General features: G+C 34.2%; 1 protein-coding gene across 4 annotated transcripts in view; it reads right to left on the reverse strand.

The window, feature by feature from the left end:
• Nucleotides 1-16305, reverse strand: part of LOC128226462 (uncharacterized) — a 39309-nt gene extending 23004 nt beyond the window's left edge. Inside the window, exons 1-9 of one of the 4 annotated variants that reach the window (XM_052936346.1) lie at nucleotides 15839-16305; nucleotides 9005-9204; nucleotides 8270-8356; nucleotides 7414-7546; nucleotides 6762-6882; nucleotides 6414-6504; nucleotides 4603-4680; nucleotides 4223-4383; nucleotides 2686-2735 (exon numbers count right to left, since the gene is read on the reverse strand). In XM_052936346.1, the coding sequence (XP_052792306.1) occupies nucleotides 2686-2735; nucleotides 4223-4383; nucleotides 4603-4680; nucleotides 6414-6504; nucleotides 6762-6882; nucleotides 7414-7546; nucleotides 8270-8356; nucleotides 9005-9204; nucleotides 15839-15935 (1018 nt within the window). In that variant the 5' untranslated portion in view covers nucleotides 15936-16305. Of the gene's footprint in view, nucleotides 1-2685; nucleotides 2736-4222; nucleotides 4384-4602; nucleotides 4681-6413; nucleotides 6505-6761; nucleotides 6883-7413; nucleotides 7547-8229; nucleotides 8357-8969; nucleotides 9205-15838 lie in introns of those variants that run through there. The other 3 variants (XM_052936347.1, XM_052936345.1, XM_052936348.1) reach the window with 3 other exon arrangements.
• Between the last annotated feature and the right edge of the window lie 1197 nt (nucleotides 16306-17502).

Consider the following 17502-nt stretch of genomic DNA (forward strand, 5'->3'; position numbering starts at 1 on the left):
TACCATGTATAAGATTTTTTCTGGTGTTGTAAATAAAAGACTTTATAATATGGCTGAGCAAAATAATAAGATTGATGAATGTCAAGCTGGGTTTCGTCGAAATTATTCCACGGTTGATAATATATTTTGTTTACAAGCTATGGTTAAGAACCATACCTTTCAAAAAAAGAGGACGCTTTTACTGTTTATATGTTGACTTCCGTAAAGCTTTTGATAAAATTAACCACGTAAAACTATTTCAATCACTTCAAAAGTTAGGTGTTTATGGTAATTTTTTAAGAGTCTTGAAATCTATGTACTTTAACCTTAATTCATGTGTTAGAACAAATGGTGGGGTAACTAATTCGTTTCCCTGTAATATCGGTACGAGGCAAGGAGATAAATCATGTTCGACAATCTTTATCCTCTTTATAATTGAGTTATCTGCTCTTTTAAGAGAGAAATGTGGGTCTGGCATTTTCATCACCAACGATATACCAGATATAATATGTTTAATGTTCGCAGATGACATTGCAAATTGCGCCGAAACAACATTAAAACTACAGCAGCAGCTCAATACGATAGATGAATTTTGTCTTAATTCCGGTATGGAGGTGAACCTTGAGAAAACAGAAATTATTGTATTTAGAAATGGTGGACTTTTAAGGAGCTATGAAAAATGGCAGTTTCGTGAACTAAACGTTAAAACTACTTCAGTTTATAAGTATATGGGACTTCTTTTTACCCCACAATTGTCATGGACATCAGCTAAAGAAAAGTTGTCGGCTCAGGCACAAAAATCTATATTTGCAATTAAACATTATCAAAAGCCCTTCGGTTATTTCCCAACCAAAGAACTTTGATATTTGATACCATGATTAACCCTATTTTATGTTACGGTTCTCAAATTTGGGGATATGAGTTTAGTCCAAGTATTGAGTCTGTATATAATGACTTGTGCAGGAAGCACCTTTGGGTAAATAAGACTACGAACACCTGCATGGTTCTTGGAGAGTGTGGTAGATTACCATTGTGTACATCATATTTTTTCTAATTGTATGAGATATTTTTGTACATTATTAAGAATGACCTATACTAGATATCCGAAACAATGTTATTTAATGCTTAAATCTCTTGATGAAGTTGGACGAACTTGCTGGGTAACAAATATTAAAAACATGTTGTTTACATATGGATTTGGATATATTTGGATAACTCAAGACGTTGGAAGTGTTAACGTTTTTTTAACAATCTTTAAACAGAGAATTATTGATTGCTATAACCAAAACTGGTTTGAATCTGTAAATAATTCTGGTCGCTGTTCTCATTACAAAGACTTTAAAACACTGCTGAATGTTAAAAGATACCTATCAGTAGCTATACCATTTAAGCACAAGATAGCACTTTCAAAATTTCGATGTTCAAACCATAAATTGAGAATAGAAACTGGTAGGCATCAAACATACCAAAAGATGATCGTATATGTACTTTTTGTTATGATAACGAACATTTATCTGTCTTAGTTTGTGAATATCATGCATTTTTTGTCTGTAGAAAGTATGACAATATAAGAAGACAATATTTGTTTAATTGGTACTCTGCTGGGGTAGATTTGAATGACTTTTATAGCCTTATGAAAACAACTAATTATGAGATTCTAAGTAAGTTGTCTTTCTATGTATATCATCTTCTTTTAGAAATTAAAAATTAAAAGGATATACTCATGTTTGGATATATGCTTAAATTCCTTTTCTTGACACAACTCGTATATTATTTGTTTTATTATGTATGTCACGTATTTTGGGCCGGTGGCCTTTGATTACTTAATAAATTTCTTGACTTTGACTTTGACTTTTCAAATGGGAAAACTCAGCTGAGACAGCGACAAAATATTCATGATAAGCTCGTATTGACAGTTCTGGGTTTGTCTTGTGAAAATAATGTATTTGCTGATGTTGGACCATCTGGTCTCAATGCCCTTTAAAACCTGTACATAAACAAGACATAACATAATGAACATATTACAAATATGGCGTCATATAAACCGGCTGTCAAGTCACCATTTAAAAAAACAGCAAATTTTCGTTCACAGTTTAATGTTTATGTTGTGTTTCTTACTTGATGTAAATATTTTCGAAACTACATTATTGCAATGCGTGTAGCGCGGGAAATGACATTGATTTGTCAGTTTGTGGTATTCAGCAAATTATCATTGCAGGTGACACATATTTAATTTTTTGTTACCTTTTTACCGTAAAAAAAATGATGTTATAATGAGAATCTGTCAATCGTCATACTCATCATACAATAAAATTATTTTCAACTTGTCCAGGAAAAATGAAATATTTTTTTCCTGCACTCGTTGAATAAAATTGTGTAATATATGATGACTCGTGGCAACTCCTATATATATTTGTTGTTGTTTTTTGTATCGTTTTGATAACTCATATGTTCAATAATATGCCTTGAGAAAAATCAAACCATCCGTTCTCTTTTCACACTCACGTGAGGGAATGCACTCCTGCTATTTCCTTGACCTATAAAATTAAGTGACACGTGCTCCAACCTATTCCTTTAGCATAACATAAGAGGTCACTCCTAGCAACGATCTACCATAGAATAACTAGAATGCAAGTTATTCAGAAATTTCCGAAAACTTATAAAATTCTATGCCATGTTGTCATAATAAAAAAAACGTTTTGTTACCTGCAGTAGCGGAATAAAACTCGTTGTTGACAAATCTGCCCATTTCATAACTAAAATATAAAACAAAACAATAATTGTTGAAATTTCATTCCTGCATTTGTATGCCAATGTTTAATTTCGACTTTTAACTTTTGTTTGTGTTTATGTATGTTTATACGTCTTAACACTTTGAGGATACTAGATAAGGCCTTCACTATTTCAGTAAGTTTCTTTTGGCTCACCCGAGCACAAAGTGATCAAGGGTAAACTATTGTTATAGGTCACTGTACGTCATCCGTTCATTGTCAACATTTTCCTTGAAACAAAATCTTATCCATAATCATTTGGCCAATTTCAACAAAACTGCACATGAGATTTCAAAATAATGTCACTGAAATGTACATAAGGTGACCCTCTTTCATATTCCTTCAAGCAATGATGATTCGTAGAAAACAATGGCCACCAGAGGCGGAGACACTAACATGATAATAAAAGAAAACCGTAAAATGTATCTTATGTGATGTAAGTTTGTTTAAAATAAAATAGTCGCCAAGAATTTGGTCAGTTTTATGTACACTTATATAAGGAAAACAAAAACCAAAAGGTCTAGAGCTTATCTAATTGGCATATAGCATTGCCTAGTGGATATCATCATTTTGTTTTCAAATCGTGTTCCTCGGGTTAATGTTGGTCCAACCCTTGTTTTACTTTGTTACAATGTTTTGTTTTACTCGAAAATGCAGTGCTCAGAGCTGAGATGTTTACTATGTAGATTTGTCTAGTGGTCCTTGTCTAACTATGTTAAAATCGTCAAATTTCCGATCACCAATCATTAGCAACCTTCAGGCTCCATAGAAACCACAAATATTTTTTCTAAATGATCGATGACCTTTTCGGCAGCAGTTTGCTGGAATTATCTCTTCCAATAACAACTATCACATTCCTTAGCAACTACAATTTACTCAGCAACAATTACTATCTCTTCACTGACTTGCTTCGCTTTATAACTATCACATTCCTAAGCAACCATGGAGCTCCTTAGAAACAATTAACTTTCTCCACAACTTCCTTTTTGTCTTTGCAACCAATGTCATTTTTGGAAACCAATGTACTCAGATGAGAGATGTAGGGCCACGTGGACCTCTTGCTATAAAAATAATGTTTCAGTAATTAATGCAAACTAGAAAACTGGGACAGATGCCACTGCTCGTTGATAAAGAGCATTACTTGACCAAATGTACGCTAGAGCATAGTATTGCTTCACATATAAAGAGTGTCGTTGTTAAACATGTACGGTTTGTGAAAATATCTTTAACGGTTTCAAGTAATTGTCAATTTTTTTTACACGATGGCGACAACAACAACGCTGCAATGACAAATATCATAACATCTTTCGAAATCTATAGAACAGTGAACTAGGGTGTGTTTAAAAATGACTATTTCTATCAAATTCAATTTATTTTGCACGACGTTGGTGGAACTCAACAGTTTTTCAACGTACCCTAAATTACGGTTAACTTATACAATACGTCTTTTAGAACGGTTGTGGCGAAATTACCCTGTAAACATCATAGCGACGTCAAAGTTGTAATTCTGCTTAAGGTTGGTATTTCCCCAGTCCTTAAAGGCAGGCAATACGAGTTCGGCCAGGAACGCTCGACGGCCATTTACATCGAATGATTGTAGATTATTCTCGACGTACGGTGCGTCTGTAGAACTCTACAATATGGACAGGATTTGCTGTTATATTAAGTCACTATTTTTAACAACAACCGTCTCAGATCCTCGATTGGGGAAAAATCTGTTTAAAGAACTATCAACAGAACAGATAAATTACGATTGATATCCGCCCTGATATACTAATACGGATACTTATTGTCCTGTAAAGCAAACAGACACAACTAGGCAACCAATGAATTTTATTTCAGTGCTTCTTACCGTTGCAATGGATATTCCCGCGTAAACGAGGGAAATGGTGTAGCCTGAACCCGTCACTGAGCTGTAGCGAACGCTCATCTGTAAACATATAAGGCATATATCTTGAAAATTTGACCTTTTCCAAATGTAGTTCTTTTGAAATAAAATCAACAAGATTAGTGTTCACATTTTAGAATCTGTACACTCCAATACAATTAAAAATCCTTCAAAATCAGGTTAAATTTGCCCCACGATTTGTTTACCCTAAAAGAAATTATTGAAACGCACGACGGGCACGCCATTTGGCGGTCGTAATGTTTTGATTGTCCAACAAATATCGCACCTGCTTACCTTTCCTCCACAGGTCACTAAATTGAAATTAACAACTTATAAAAGTAAGCTATATGCCTTAGTGACCTAGAACATATCTGTATAAAATTAAATGATGCTGCTTAGTTTTAAGGAGTGTTTGTAACAAGAACAACCTGAAATGAGACATTCCATTGATAGTTCCCTATGGTCATTATTATGTCAGTTGTGCAGGGTTCCCGCTGGCGCTCGCAAAAATCACAAAAGTCGAGAATCTAATGTAGACAACGTTAATTTTCGTTATATAAGTATTGTTACGCCGTAAGTGCCCTTTCAGCCTAAGCGGGCCGGCCCTTTCTAGAGCTATTCGGAAACCTCGTTCATTTATATCGTAACCTCTGGTGTATGCCGGTACATCAGTAGAAGAAGATCGTAAAATTTTGAATTACAGTATTAATTAAATGTAGTGTTTTAGCTTGTATTTGTAGATCTAAGTTTAAATTGATTGCCAATGAAGTGTATTATTGCAAACATAATTAAGATTTCTAAGAGTTAAGTCATTAAGTTTAACTGCTAAGTTGAAATTACTACTTGGGGCGTAGTTAAAGTATACCGATTTCTTACCGTCTACACACATCCGAGGTTGTTTTCAATAAAATGTCTGAGGAGTTCCGAATGGTACTCAAGCACAATTGTCGATTTTCAGTGACACGAGCGGCACTGTTGCAGTAAACCAATCATGCTACTATGGATCTTTGTGCTGATTCGGGCCTTTTGTCATAGTCTGAGGCACAATGTATGGCATATAGAAAACTTTTTTATATTGCCAAGCTTTTTTCAACAGAAATTCAACGTTTTAATGTCACCACCTGCACAGCAAATGCAATAATCGGACTTCTTGGGCTCTCTGACTGAACAATCAAGACGTAAGTCAGCAATTACTTAACAACATATGAAATTGAGCCTGGCTCTTCCTTTGAGCGGATGATAAACATCGAACACATATACCTTACTTAATTTGACCATTTGCGACTGTATAAATTCATTTTTTTAAGTATCACAAATAGTAAAAACTCTTATCTTCTTCCTATAATACTTGAGTTCATGTATGCGTGCAGTAAAGCTTCTCGGAAGTCTTATCCTCTTCCTATAATACTTGAGTTCATGTATGCGTGCAGTAAAGCTTCTCGGAAGTCTTATCCTCTTCCTATAATACTTGAGTTCATGCATGCGTGCAGTAACGCTTCTCGGAAGTTTATTCTTCTTCCTATAATACTTGAGTTCACGCATGCTTGCAGTAACGCTTCTCGGAAGTTTGATCCTCTTCCTATAATACTTGAGTTCATGCATGCGTGCAGTAACGCTTCTCGGAAGTTTGGGACGCTATATCTTGAGCGTTCATATTGCCTGTGCACACCGGTACTAAAAGGAGGAGAATAAGGAACGATGCGTATTAAGACGTAAGGATTGATTGCTGATTTGTCTTATGGTAACAAACTAATAATGTGTAAAATGATATTTACCGCATTTAAAACAAAAGCGTAGAATTGTTTAATGGCTGAAATCGCCGATGTTTGCTTTTCTAAATCGGTGCCCGTCATATGCCTATACCAGCTAGAAAATAAAACATGCTTTTGGTACAGAAACAGCGTAGTGACAAATAAGTACTGATATAATTTGTTTTTAGATGTTATAGTGTGTAATTGTCTATGTATATTTACTTTAATTATCACACGATATTATAAAATCAACGGTAGTAAAATACTGATCTGTTTTGTTCTCACAATATATTTAGATAAAAAAAGTAGTGGTGCAGCTTGATTTTGGAGAACTAAAGGTTTTACATTACGAAGATATCTGCAAAGACATACAAGGAATAAAGACTGTAGTCGATAACAAAGAAGATTTCAACTTCATAATCTGTTGCCTGTCTTTTCACTCGGTCGGAGTTCTTGTAATTTGATGCTACTATCTGTTCAGCTCTGCTTGCATCTATACAGACAAATGCTAGCAATTAATGATCAGTTATTCACAGAACCAATAATGATCGTTAACACAAAATATAAAAAACTGCTGTGGTGTCTAATTCAAATGCATTGTATATTGTATGAATATGCCCAATCTTATTCAACTTTCCTTGTTAATAATATTTAAATCCACGCTTGAAACAACAAGGCAAACAATCATCATGCTTCGAGTTTTTTATATCTTTAAATTACTTATACAGCTTACAGGAATGAGCATGTTTATACTTATACATCTGTACTTGATTTCTTATTATACCAGAACTGGTGCGTATTTAGGCTAAAGAAATCATAGAGAGTACTAAAAGTTATTATACTCTTAAAATTGCTCTGTAGTAAAAATGTATACGAACCGAAAAAAGTATACATTTCGAAATTATTTAAATATAGCTTTAATATAGTTTTATGTACTTTTTACCACCCATTACTTTTATAATTGCCTTAACTTTTACTCATTTTTTCAAGTGATCAAACATGGTAGAATTATGTGTGAACTCACTGAAATCGGGGTTTACCAGGAAGTCAGTGTCAGTCGGGCTGGTATCTTCAATTTCCGTCACGGAGTGGCCGGCGTTGACGAAAGTTGGTGGCTGCACGAGCAGCTCTCGATCGCCAGACTGGTACGTCCCGAACTGATAATTGTATGAAGTAACCAGTAACAAGTTCATATCACACATGTATGATGAATATATACAGTTGGGTCGGGGCAAAAGTTATAACAACTTTTGCTATAAGCCCTCCGTTTAAAAAAACGCATTATACATTTTGTTATAAAGCAATGGTTTTATAAATATATAATAGATGTTATACAATATATGATATAGGATATGGTACACTGTGCCACGTTGCACCCCCCCCCCCCCCCCCCAACCGCTTCCATAAAGGCAATATTAACGTTGGTGGCTCTACGAGCAGCTCCAGTACGCCAGCCTGGTATTTCCTGAACTTTGGGAGGGGAAAGACGGGCCTTACTTCTACACAGTGGTAACTTTATATTCGTGTTTTTGTTGTTTTGTTTTGAATTACGTTCCAAACTTTACGAAACAAACTTAAGATAAACAGGATAATAAAGATGAACATAAATAATGAGATATGTTAAATCTCTATAAAGTGCTCTTTTTTATTTCACCATAAAATATTTAAAGTCATTGGTGTTGAGTACTGAGTAGACCTCACGATGACTCCTTCAATTTTTAGTTACTGTCAAGTTGATTACACATAATAATAATAATAATAATAATAATAATAATAATAATGTAAAAAGTGAGATGATGATGATGATGATGATGATGATGATGATGATACTGATGATTACTCTATTGGCACCCTCATACAAAAAGGAAACACCCTTATACAAAAAGAAAGTTTTCCGTTTCAGGATCGTCAGCCCGCCATACGATAAATGCCGCCTTGTTTGAAACGTCCATGTAGAATGCGGCGGCCTGCAAAAATACACAATATTTATTTAAGAAATGAAGTCATGAAATTGTATACATCAGTTCGGTAATATAAACCCAAGGTGCAAAACTAGAAACACAAGATAGCACAGAATCATGATCGAATATTTGAGAGACAAGTTATAAAATGTAAATAAGTTTGCTTTAATTCATATACAGTTTTGATAGCACATTTCAGTTATTTATGATTGTGTTTTGGCTCATTTAATGAGTCTGTATTCATGAAATAATTGCAATTTTTTATTCAGCATATCTAATGTTTTGTTTACTTTATCTTATAGACGATGATTTACATGTAGCTCTTAAACAACTGATTCACAGTTACTTGACGTTTGGCATTCACCGTTGCCCCCCTCCCCCCCATGAATTATTGGCTTGGCTTGCCTATATAACCATACGATTACTATAACTTGAATAAAAAAGACTCCCTATTTGCATCTCATTATTAACACAAACACAAATTATCTTAAATTCAATTTGTACTATTATACACATTTGATACCATTTCTGACTTCTAGACACCAAGAGATCATCTCGGAAACGAGATAACTCGTCTGATCAAAGCCAAACAACTCTGATCATAATCCTTACAACCCACCTCAAGAAACTGTGATCATGATCCTCACAGCTCACCTCTGAGGAGACCCGGTAAGACACCATTTTCCCAGCTCTCTGTAAAACCACTGGTACATCATCGCTGACGTCATTTATGCTCAGTTTTAAATCTGAACGTAGGTTATTTGACGTAAATCTGACGTCAAGATCTAGCGGAAAGCCATTTGCAGAACGTATTCTTCGCTTGGAAATTGTTGATATGTTAACATCCACATCCTCTGTTAGAAGTAAAGAAATTCAAATACATGTAGATGAAAATGAACTCTTTCATAGAGATTATTCATTAATTGCTTGGTAATAAATAAAATAAAATAAGACATAACGATGTTGTAAAATGACAATAACGTTAATTCACAATGGTGACAATTCCAATAATAACCTTTAAAATTATGAATAAATCAATTTGGCACAACTACAAAAACATGTCCATATTTTAAGGATATACATAACTTGTTATATGCCTATAAATTTCCTTTTTTACATCCAACAGTGAAAATACCGTATCACATTCTTTAGAATTATAATGCATTCTAGTTCTAATGAGATCAAATCCCGAACTGCAAGGAGTTTCTAGTTTATATGAGGTTTTTCTTTTCATATCCGTGTTTATACGTGTGTTTTCTGTTAATATACGTAAAATATAATGCTTTTTTACTTTTAATTTAACATAAGAGTTTTTTTGTAAATCAAACATTATGCTAGGCATGTTTCACAAACTGATTTTCATTGACATCTGGTACATTCTATTATGATTTTCAACTCCACATGGACTCAGTTGATTTGTGTGGTAAATTACAAAAGTCTTGAGCTAGAGAGATTTACAAATAGCTTCATATTACAGTTAAGAGTAAAAGAGCCATATATTTTGAGTATATTTACAGAAAAGAATAGTAAAAGGGGAAAACACCTATAAACTGGAAACTCCTAGAAGTTCTGGGTTTGATCTTATTAGAACTAGATTGCATTATAATTCTAAAAATGGTGATACGGATTTTTCAATACGGCGTGCTATATTTAGTTTTCAAATATTGTAGTATAAAATATTCGTGATGGCACAGGCGGGTCAAGCCATATTGCAGTCAATGCATGTCCTTCATAAACTCAGTGAAAAATTGACTTCATAGTTAAGCTATTAGCCATGTAATACAACTCGGGAAACATCGGGTATCATCGACATATATCGCCACTCGCCGTAACAGATCGCGACGAACATCGGGCGTATTCGGCTTGTACCGGATGTTGCTATTTTTAGAAACAGAAGGTATTTCCCGGCTATTCTTAGGTCAATAATGGAATTTCTACATCGAAGGATTTGGAAACATTGTGAGGTTTTTCTCATGAATATACGTTTAAAATAAATAAACACTACAAGTACACGCGGACAGTTGATTACGATACATCTAACAATTTGAGTCATTACAGTTAAACATGGATTATAAGTGAAATATACGCGTAAGAGAAGATTTTCTCTGGAAAAAACGAACTGTCAACAATCGGCATGGAACTGGGATATTCGTTTCAAAGAGCTCTGAATGTAAGTATCCTTGAGCAGTTTTGTACGTTTGTGTTCAAAAACGTTTGTTTTTTAATTTATCTTTGGAATTCTTAAATCATTTTTATTAGCTAAATGTTTAGACAGCATGTTCATATTTTACATGTACTTATGTACATGTTACATATTTTTATATGTACTTATGCACATAACTTATGTTTAAGATATAATATGAGTATGTAATCTTTTAATTGATTGTTTTATCTTAGAAAAATATTAAACTTTAAATTTTGTTTTAAAATGATGTGTTTTGGTACGTGACCTATTTCTAACATACCACAATACATGTACATACCTGTTATTTGTTTACAAAGTGCATATTTTCAAAATTAACCTGAGTGTGAAAAAAGTTGTATGTGGTTTGGGGCTTGAAGCCGCATCTGCTAGGACACTATTGACATCCATTGGCTTGGTGTAGGTCTCGTTAAAACCCCATACTGTTGTGAATCATTATCAACCATATGCACAACAACTACACATTTGTGCCTACCAACCCTTACTCTTAGCTAAAACAGATTTTAGTGCAGAATGTATAATACTTGTGCATTTGTATTTTACGGTGGTAGTTTCTGCTGGTTGATAATCAGAAGTCTAATTTCTTCCAGGCAGGAAAATGTCTGAATATTACTTAGTCAACAACACTGGGTTATGAAGAATTCCAGCCTGCATTAAATACTATGTTGGATCCTTGAGAGCGGATTTGACAGCCACGTCCATCCACAAGGCAGTCGCATCTGATCGAGATGATGTGAGTATTTCATATAAAACATATTTGACTTGGTTTTTGTTTTTTATAAACCTACTGTATTCAATAATCAAGTGGTGGTGGTGGTGGTGGTGATGGTGGTCAAGTGGTGGTGGTGGTGGTGGTGGTGGTGGTGGTGGTGGTGGTGGTGGTGATGATGATGTATGTATCAGCTTGTTGTTGTTTTTTCAAAATAATGTTGAGAAATATTAAACTGTTTATATTTTATTTTGTATATGTATGGCAGTATAATTATCTATACTAATTAGTTAGAAAGGCTTTAAAGTACAACTTTTTCCCTTTACAGCACTAAACATTCTTGATGGGTAAAGTACCTGAAGGTGCATGAAAACCAAATCAGCATTGACTCAGGATTGAGTTATCATCTGTGCACACACTACAAGTACAAAGCATGGGAACAGACCAAACTTCAAATGTTGAAGAGTGAAGAATTATTGTGAAAAAAACTAATTGTTAGAATACCAATGACAAATTAAAACAGATATACATCAAATTACCCACAGAGATTGTTTACATGTTATAATATTAAAAAAAAACATTCGTTGAAAACTTTCACTCTGATATTTTTGGAGGGGCAAGCCCACTTAGTGTTCTTCTTTCTTCACATATTTTAGTTTAAAAGTACACTCATTTGTTTTAAACTCTGTATCATAAGTATAGTATCATAAGTAAAATTCATTTATTTGAAAGAGTACATTTTATGAATAAGTCCAATTAAGCTTTATAATTTTTTACAAGAAAAAGGTTGATTTTTAAGCATTTTATTAGCTATAAAAATGTATGGTAACATGACATTATGTATATTTTCTTCAAAACTGGACGGTAAACTATCATAAATTGTCTTTTAAATTGTTCAATAGACATCATAGATAATATCTAAAATGATTTCAGCAGATTGCCTTATAGTTAACTATTTTTATGAATTTTATAAAACTGCTATATATTTTCAAACATCGAAAAACTGCTCTTTTCCGAAGAATCATAAGATCAATCAAAATTATTTTTTTCCATGTGTATCAATAATGTGTTCGTTTTAACTTTAGTTTTCTGTTAACTGATGTTTATTTTACCAGAAACTGTTGTGCTTATTTCATAATCTCTGATAATGCGAAAAAAATCAAATATAAACAAAATATTTACTTGTCGCTCTTTGCAGCCCTTGGAGTTTGGGGGTGGGTGTAATGAAACATAAATAACTTTTTTAATTCACGGTAAAAAATCTTCAAAATTTGGATAAAAGTCCCATAGTGTACTGTGATTATAACTATGTTGTCGGTTAAAGCTTTTAAAAAAGTGTGTATTACGCGGCTAATACCTTAAATTAGAAGTGTTTGTGTGGGAAATGCATAAGAGATGACGCTAACCCATTACTTGTGCATGTATAATATGTACTTGTTTGCAGTTTTGGTGCTTGTACAACTTCAAAAAAAAACATCCAGGTATGATTTATTGTACAAGAATGACGCGTACAATAGTACGTAAAAAGTGATTTATACAACACAAGCGAGCTTACTCGTACAAATTTATTTATTGAAATTTTGTAAACTCAACTTCTAATCTTTACACCCTTTATCAATTACTCTTTCATTATTTGTTTGTAACCACGTGTTAATCGGTTCGTCAAGAATGGCGTCTGATAGGGAAAAACAATCCAATAGGTTGTCATGGAATTTTTGTCACTGGTTGAGTTAAAAAAATTCATGTAACTTTCGATATATCGCTGAGAAAACGGCACAGAAGTGTTAGCGAGGAATGGAAAGGAAACACTATCTTGACACAGGTAAACTAAAAAAAGATAAATATTTGTTTACAGATCAAGTTGTCTCACTGCCAAAGGAGGAACATTTTCCCACTGAAAAAGTGTCAATTTTTCCAATTGGAAGATTTAATTGGACAATATTCTAATATGGAGTTTTCAAATTTCCTGATTTTTCCCAAGTTGAAGAGTAAGACAATTCAAATCGGAAAAAGTACTTAAAGGTATTATCTTTAGGAAATGTTAAGTAATACTCTGAACGCATTTTTCTCAGTTAGCTTGGTGATAATAATAGTGCAGTTTACTTATTTGTCTCTTTTTAATATGGGAGTAATTTCAACAACATGGGGGCTGATTTTCCAGTTGGAAAAGCCAACTTCTAATGGGAAGGCAATTTTCCCACTGGGACATGTGCTTTGGATACAAACTTATAATAGTTATTAAATAAATCAGGATTCCAAAAATATTTTTTATTTCTATTACCGAACCAATTCCAGTGGTACAAAAATAACAAAATAAACACACTGGATGAAAAAGATAAATATTAAGTTTGCCAAAATTCCGGATGCAAACTTAATTCTGATGCTGTTTAAAATGGAAATTCCATTTGCCAAATAGAATGTTTTTTTTACAATGTTGACGATATAAATTGTTATATTCGACCAAGTATAAATTGAATTACAGACCCTGAATATAATTCAGATATTTTAACACTTTGGTTATTTTCTTTTAATTTAAGTGCATTTCTGCATTTGTATTTCATATTAATAATTACTGAAGTGATTGTAATTTGGTTTAAATGCATTATGTTATTTCTATTGCATGTAATCCATACGTCAAAAAATAGAATAATATTCCCTGGATTATTAAGCTTTACTATACGCAAGTGACATTGATAATACAAAGCTAAATATATCGCAGTTTGATGTATAAAGCCAATTGCTTTAAGCAAATATCGAATTTGCGTGATTTAAATGATCCATAAGTATATACATTTTGTTATTTGACGTGTTTATCGACAACCTTACTACTACTACGACTACTACAACTACTACGACTACTACAACTACTACGACTGCTGCTGCTGCTGCTGCTGCTGCTGCTGCTGCTGCTGCTGCTGCTGCTGCTACTACTACTACTACTACTACTACTACTACTACTACTACTACTACTACTACTACTACTACTACTACTACTACTACTACTACTACTACTACTACTACTACTACTAGTATACTACTACTACTACTACTACTACTACTACTACTACTACTACTACTACTACTACTACTACTAGTATACTACTACTACTACTACTACTACTACTACTACTACTACTACTACTACTACTACTACTACTACTACTACTACTACTACTACTACTACTACTACTACTACTACTAATGAAAGGGGTGTGTATGATTGTGGTAAGGAAATGGATGTGTATGACCGCGGTAAGGGAAAGAGTGTCTATGATTGTTGTGGGGGAAGGGTTGTGTATGGTTGTGGTGAGGTAATGGATGTGTATGACCGCGGTAAGTGAAAGAGTGTCTATGATTGTTGTGGGGGAAGGGTTGTGTATGGTTGTGGTGAGGTAATGGATGTGTATGACCGCGGTAAGGGAAAGAGTGTCTATTATTATTGTGGGGGAAGGGTTGTGTATGAGTGTGGTGGGAGAAGGGGTGTGTATGACTGTGGTAGGGAAGGGGTGTGTATTATTGTGGTGAGGTAATGATTGTGTATGACCGAGGTAAGGGAAGGTTTGTGTATGATTGTGGTGAAGTAATGGATGTGTATGACCGCGGTGAGGGAAAGAGTGTCTATGATTATGGTGGGGGAAGGGGTGTGTTTGACCGTGATTGCGGACGGGGTATGTACGACCGTGGTGAGGGAAGGGGTGTGTATGCTTGTTGTGGGGGAAGGGGTGTGTATAATTGTTGGGGGGAGGAGTGTTTATGATTTTGTGCTGGGGTAAGGGGTGTATATGATTTTGTGCTGGGGTAAGGGGTGTGTATGATTTGTGTGAATGCGGTTGAAAGTGGTGTGCATTATCGTGGTAGGAATAAAGGTGTGTTTGAACCTAGTTGGGAAGGGGAATATTGACTATGGTGGGGAAGGGGTGGGTTTGACTGAGGTGCAGAAAGGGTGGTAATGTATGTGGTGGGAGAAGGAGTATGCTTGACAGTGATGGGGAAAAGGTGTGTGTGAGAGTGGAAGGAAAGGTTTGTTTGTGTGTGGCCGTGGTGTGGAATGGGTATGTATGATCGTGGTTTGGTAGTGGTGTGTCTGACCGATGTGGGGTATGGGTATGCATGACCGTGGTAGGGATAGTCGTTCAATTAAGTAGTTAGTTTTTTTTCTGGTAGAACTAAAAAGTAGAAATGTTCACTGGTGGAAAGATTTTTTACTCTAAAAACGAAACTACTAGTATGTTATTACTGTTCCACATTTATGAACATTTCAAATTTAACGCAGGAAACGAAATTGTCTGATATGTATTTTCCGGTCTTTGAAACATATCTATTACAGACTTTGAATGGTCCGATCGGCCGGATGGAGAAAATGTGACCCCAGAAGACCGGTAGTGGTATATAGAGGACACTAGATCCACTCCACTAGAATTGCATATTCCCATATTGCTGTTTTCGATATTGTAAATAACATAATAAACAAAAGGAATATAATAAGACGGTGTCGAAAAAAATATACTATTTTTATACTGCGATATTCTTTTAATAACACTGTTAATAAGTCTACTACTGTAGACACAACACGTACCTTGCTGTGACACGGTGTTGATGTGGGGAAATCGTATAGCATCCGTCGATTCCAGATACAGAAGGTAGAGCATTAAAAGTAGTACCTGTCCCATCATCCAGTCTCTACACTTTCCGACACAGTCTACACTTCCTCTTTATGGTGCCAAAATAAAGTAATATTTCAGAGTGCAGAAAATGCCATTTATCAAAACCTATAATTTTCCCTCTATTGTAACTCGATATCGAAATTTATTTACTTCCTGTTTATAATTCTATACTTCTGTTTAAGAACAATTCAATGGCTGCGAATGTACGAACACTACAAACACAAAAAAGTTTTATTTGAATATGTTCAGTCTGCTTAAACAAGCTTAAAAAACGTCTTAATATAGAGTAAGAGTTTTGAAGACTGTTCCAAAATATTTTTTAACAAAACGGAACATTAGTGTAACGAACGAAATTAGATAAAAAAAGTACGGACCCATTTAAAACCACATTATCTCGTAAATGAATCGTTGCATTTGCCAATAACTATTACATTTTTGTTTATTTTGGTTGTATGGCAATTGATTCGTGTTCTTTGAATGAAGATTAAACCTCTTATTAATTATTTTGTTTGCATTAGACGTGGTAATCGTATCAAATTGCATTCTTGTTGAATAGAGGCGGGATGAGCAGTGACGGTAGTATAAAAATGAACAAATGGCTTATACTTAAAAATACAAAAGACAAAGTATGGTTCATATTGTAAGCCGGGCGGTTCAAATTTATAATCATTCAAGATTGAAACTCAAGATTTGTCAGGATTTCTATTAATTTATTCACGTTCTTTAGTCAATTACTTATTACATGAGTCAGCAATGGAACCAGTAGTCAGTTTTGTATTTTAATTGTTTAAGTATGCTAGTAGTATTTTTGTAGGTATATATGTAGTTAATTAAGGTATTAAATATAGTTAGAATTTTATATAATGTAGAAATTACCAGCAAAGCTCTTTTTCATGGCTGGTTTAGTTAAGTGTAGGTTACTCTGATGACTGACTACAGACGAGTGACTACTGACAACTGACTCCATCGCAAAAATTCATCGCCTTATATAGTGGTTGCTGATGCTGGCGTTGCTGGTAACCAATCAGAATTGGGTATTTTCACCAGCAACGCTGGCTGAGTAATGCGGCTCATATTTTGTATGAAACATAAATAGTATAATATTCACTTAAAAAGTGAATATAAGGTCTTGAAGTAGAGAAATTAACATATACTCTTTAATAATATAATGCAGCAATAACTTCTTTGAAGTAAAACAGTGATGCTTATAAGATAAGTGAGCCCAGCATTACACCAGCATTCCGCAAGAACAATAGTAAAATAGTGCTCCCCAGCATTAGAGATCTGGGGTGATACCTTAAATAACACACAACATATTAATATGAATTTAAAACAATACAATAAATCATACATAAATACAATATAACATCACATTTAAATGTTAGAAATGACTCGATTTACTGATTTGAATAATTTACTACGCTGTAACCTACAAAATGCAAATGGCGGACAAGTTTGACAAGTGCACAGCGTTGACTCAATGCTGGCACTCAAAACTACGAGTTAATCTGGTAGAGTTATGGAGAAAGCATTTCCTAGACATTTCATACAATTACTAAGGATTATAATAATGTGA

This window comes from Mya arenaria, chromosome 3 (genome assembly GCF_026914265.1).
Source record: "Mya arenaria isolate MELC-2E11 chromosome 3, ASM2691426v1".
NCBI classification, from domain to species: Eukaryota; Metazoa; Mollusca; class Bivalvia; order Myida; family Myidae; genus Mya; species Mya arenaria.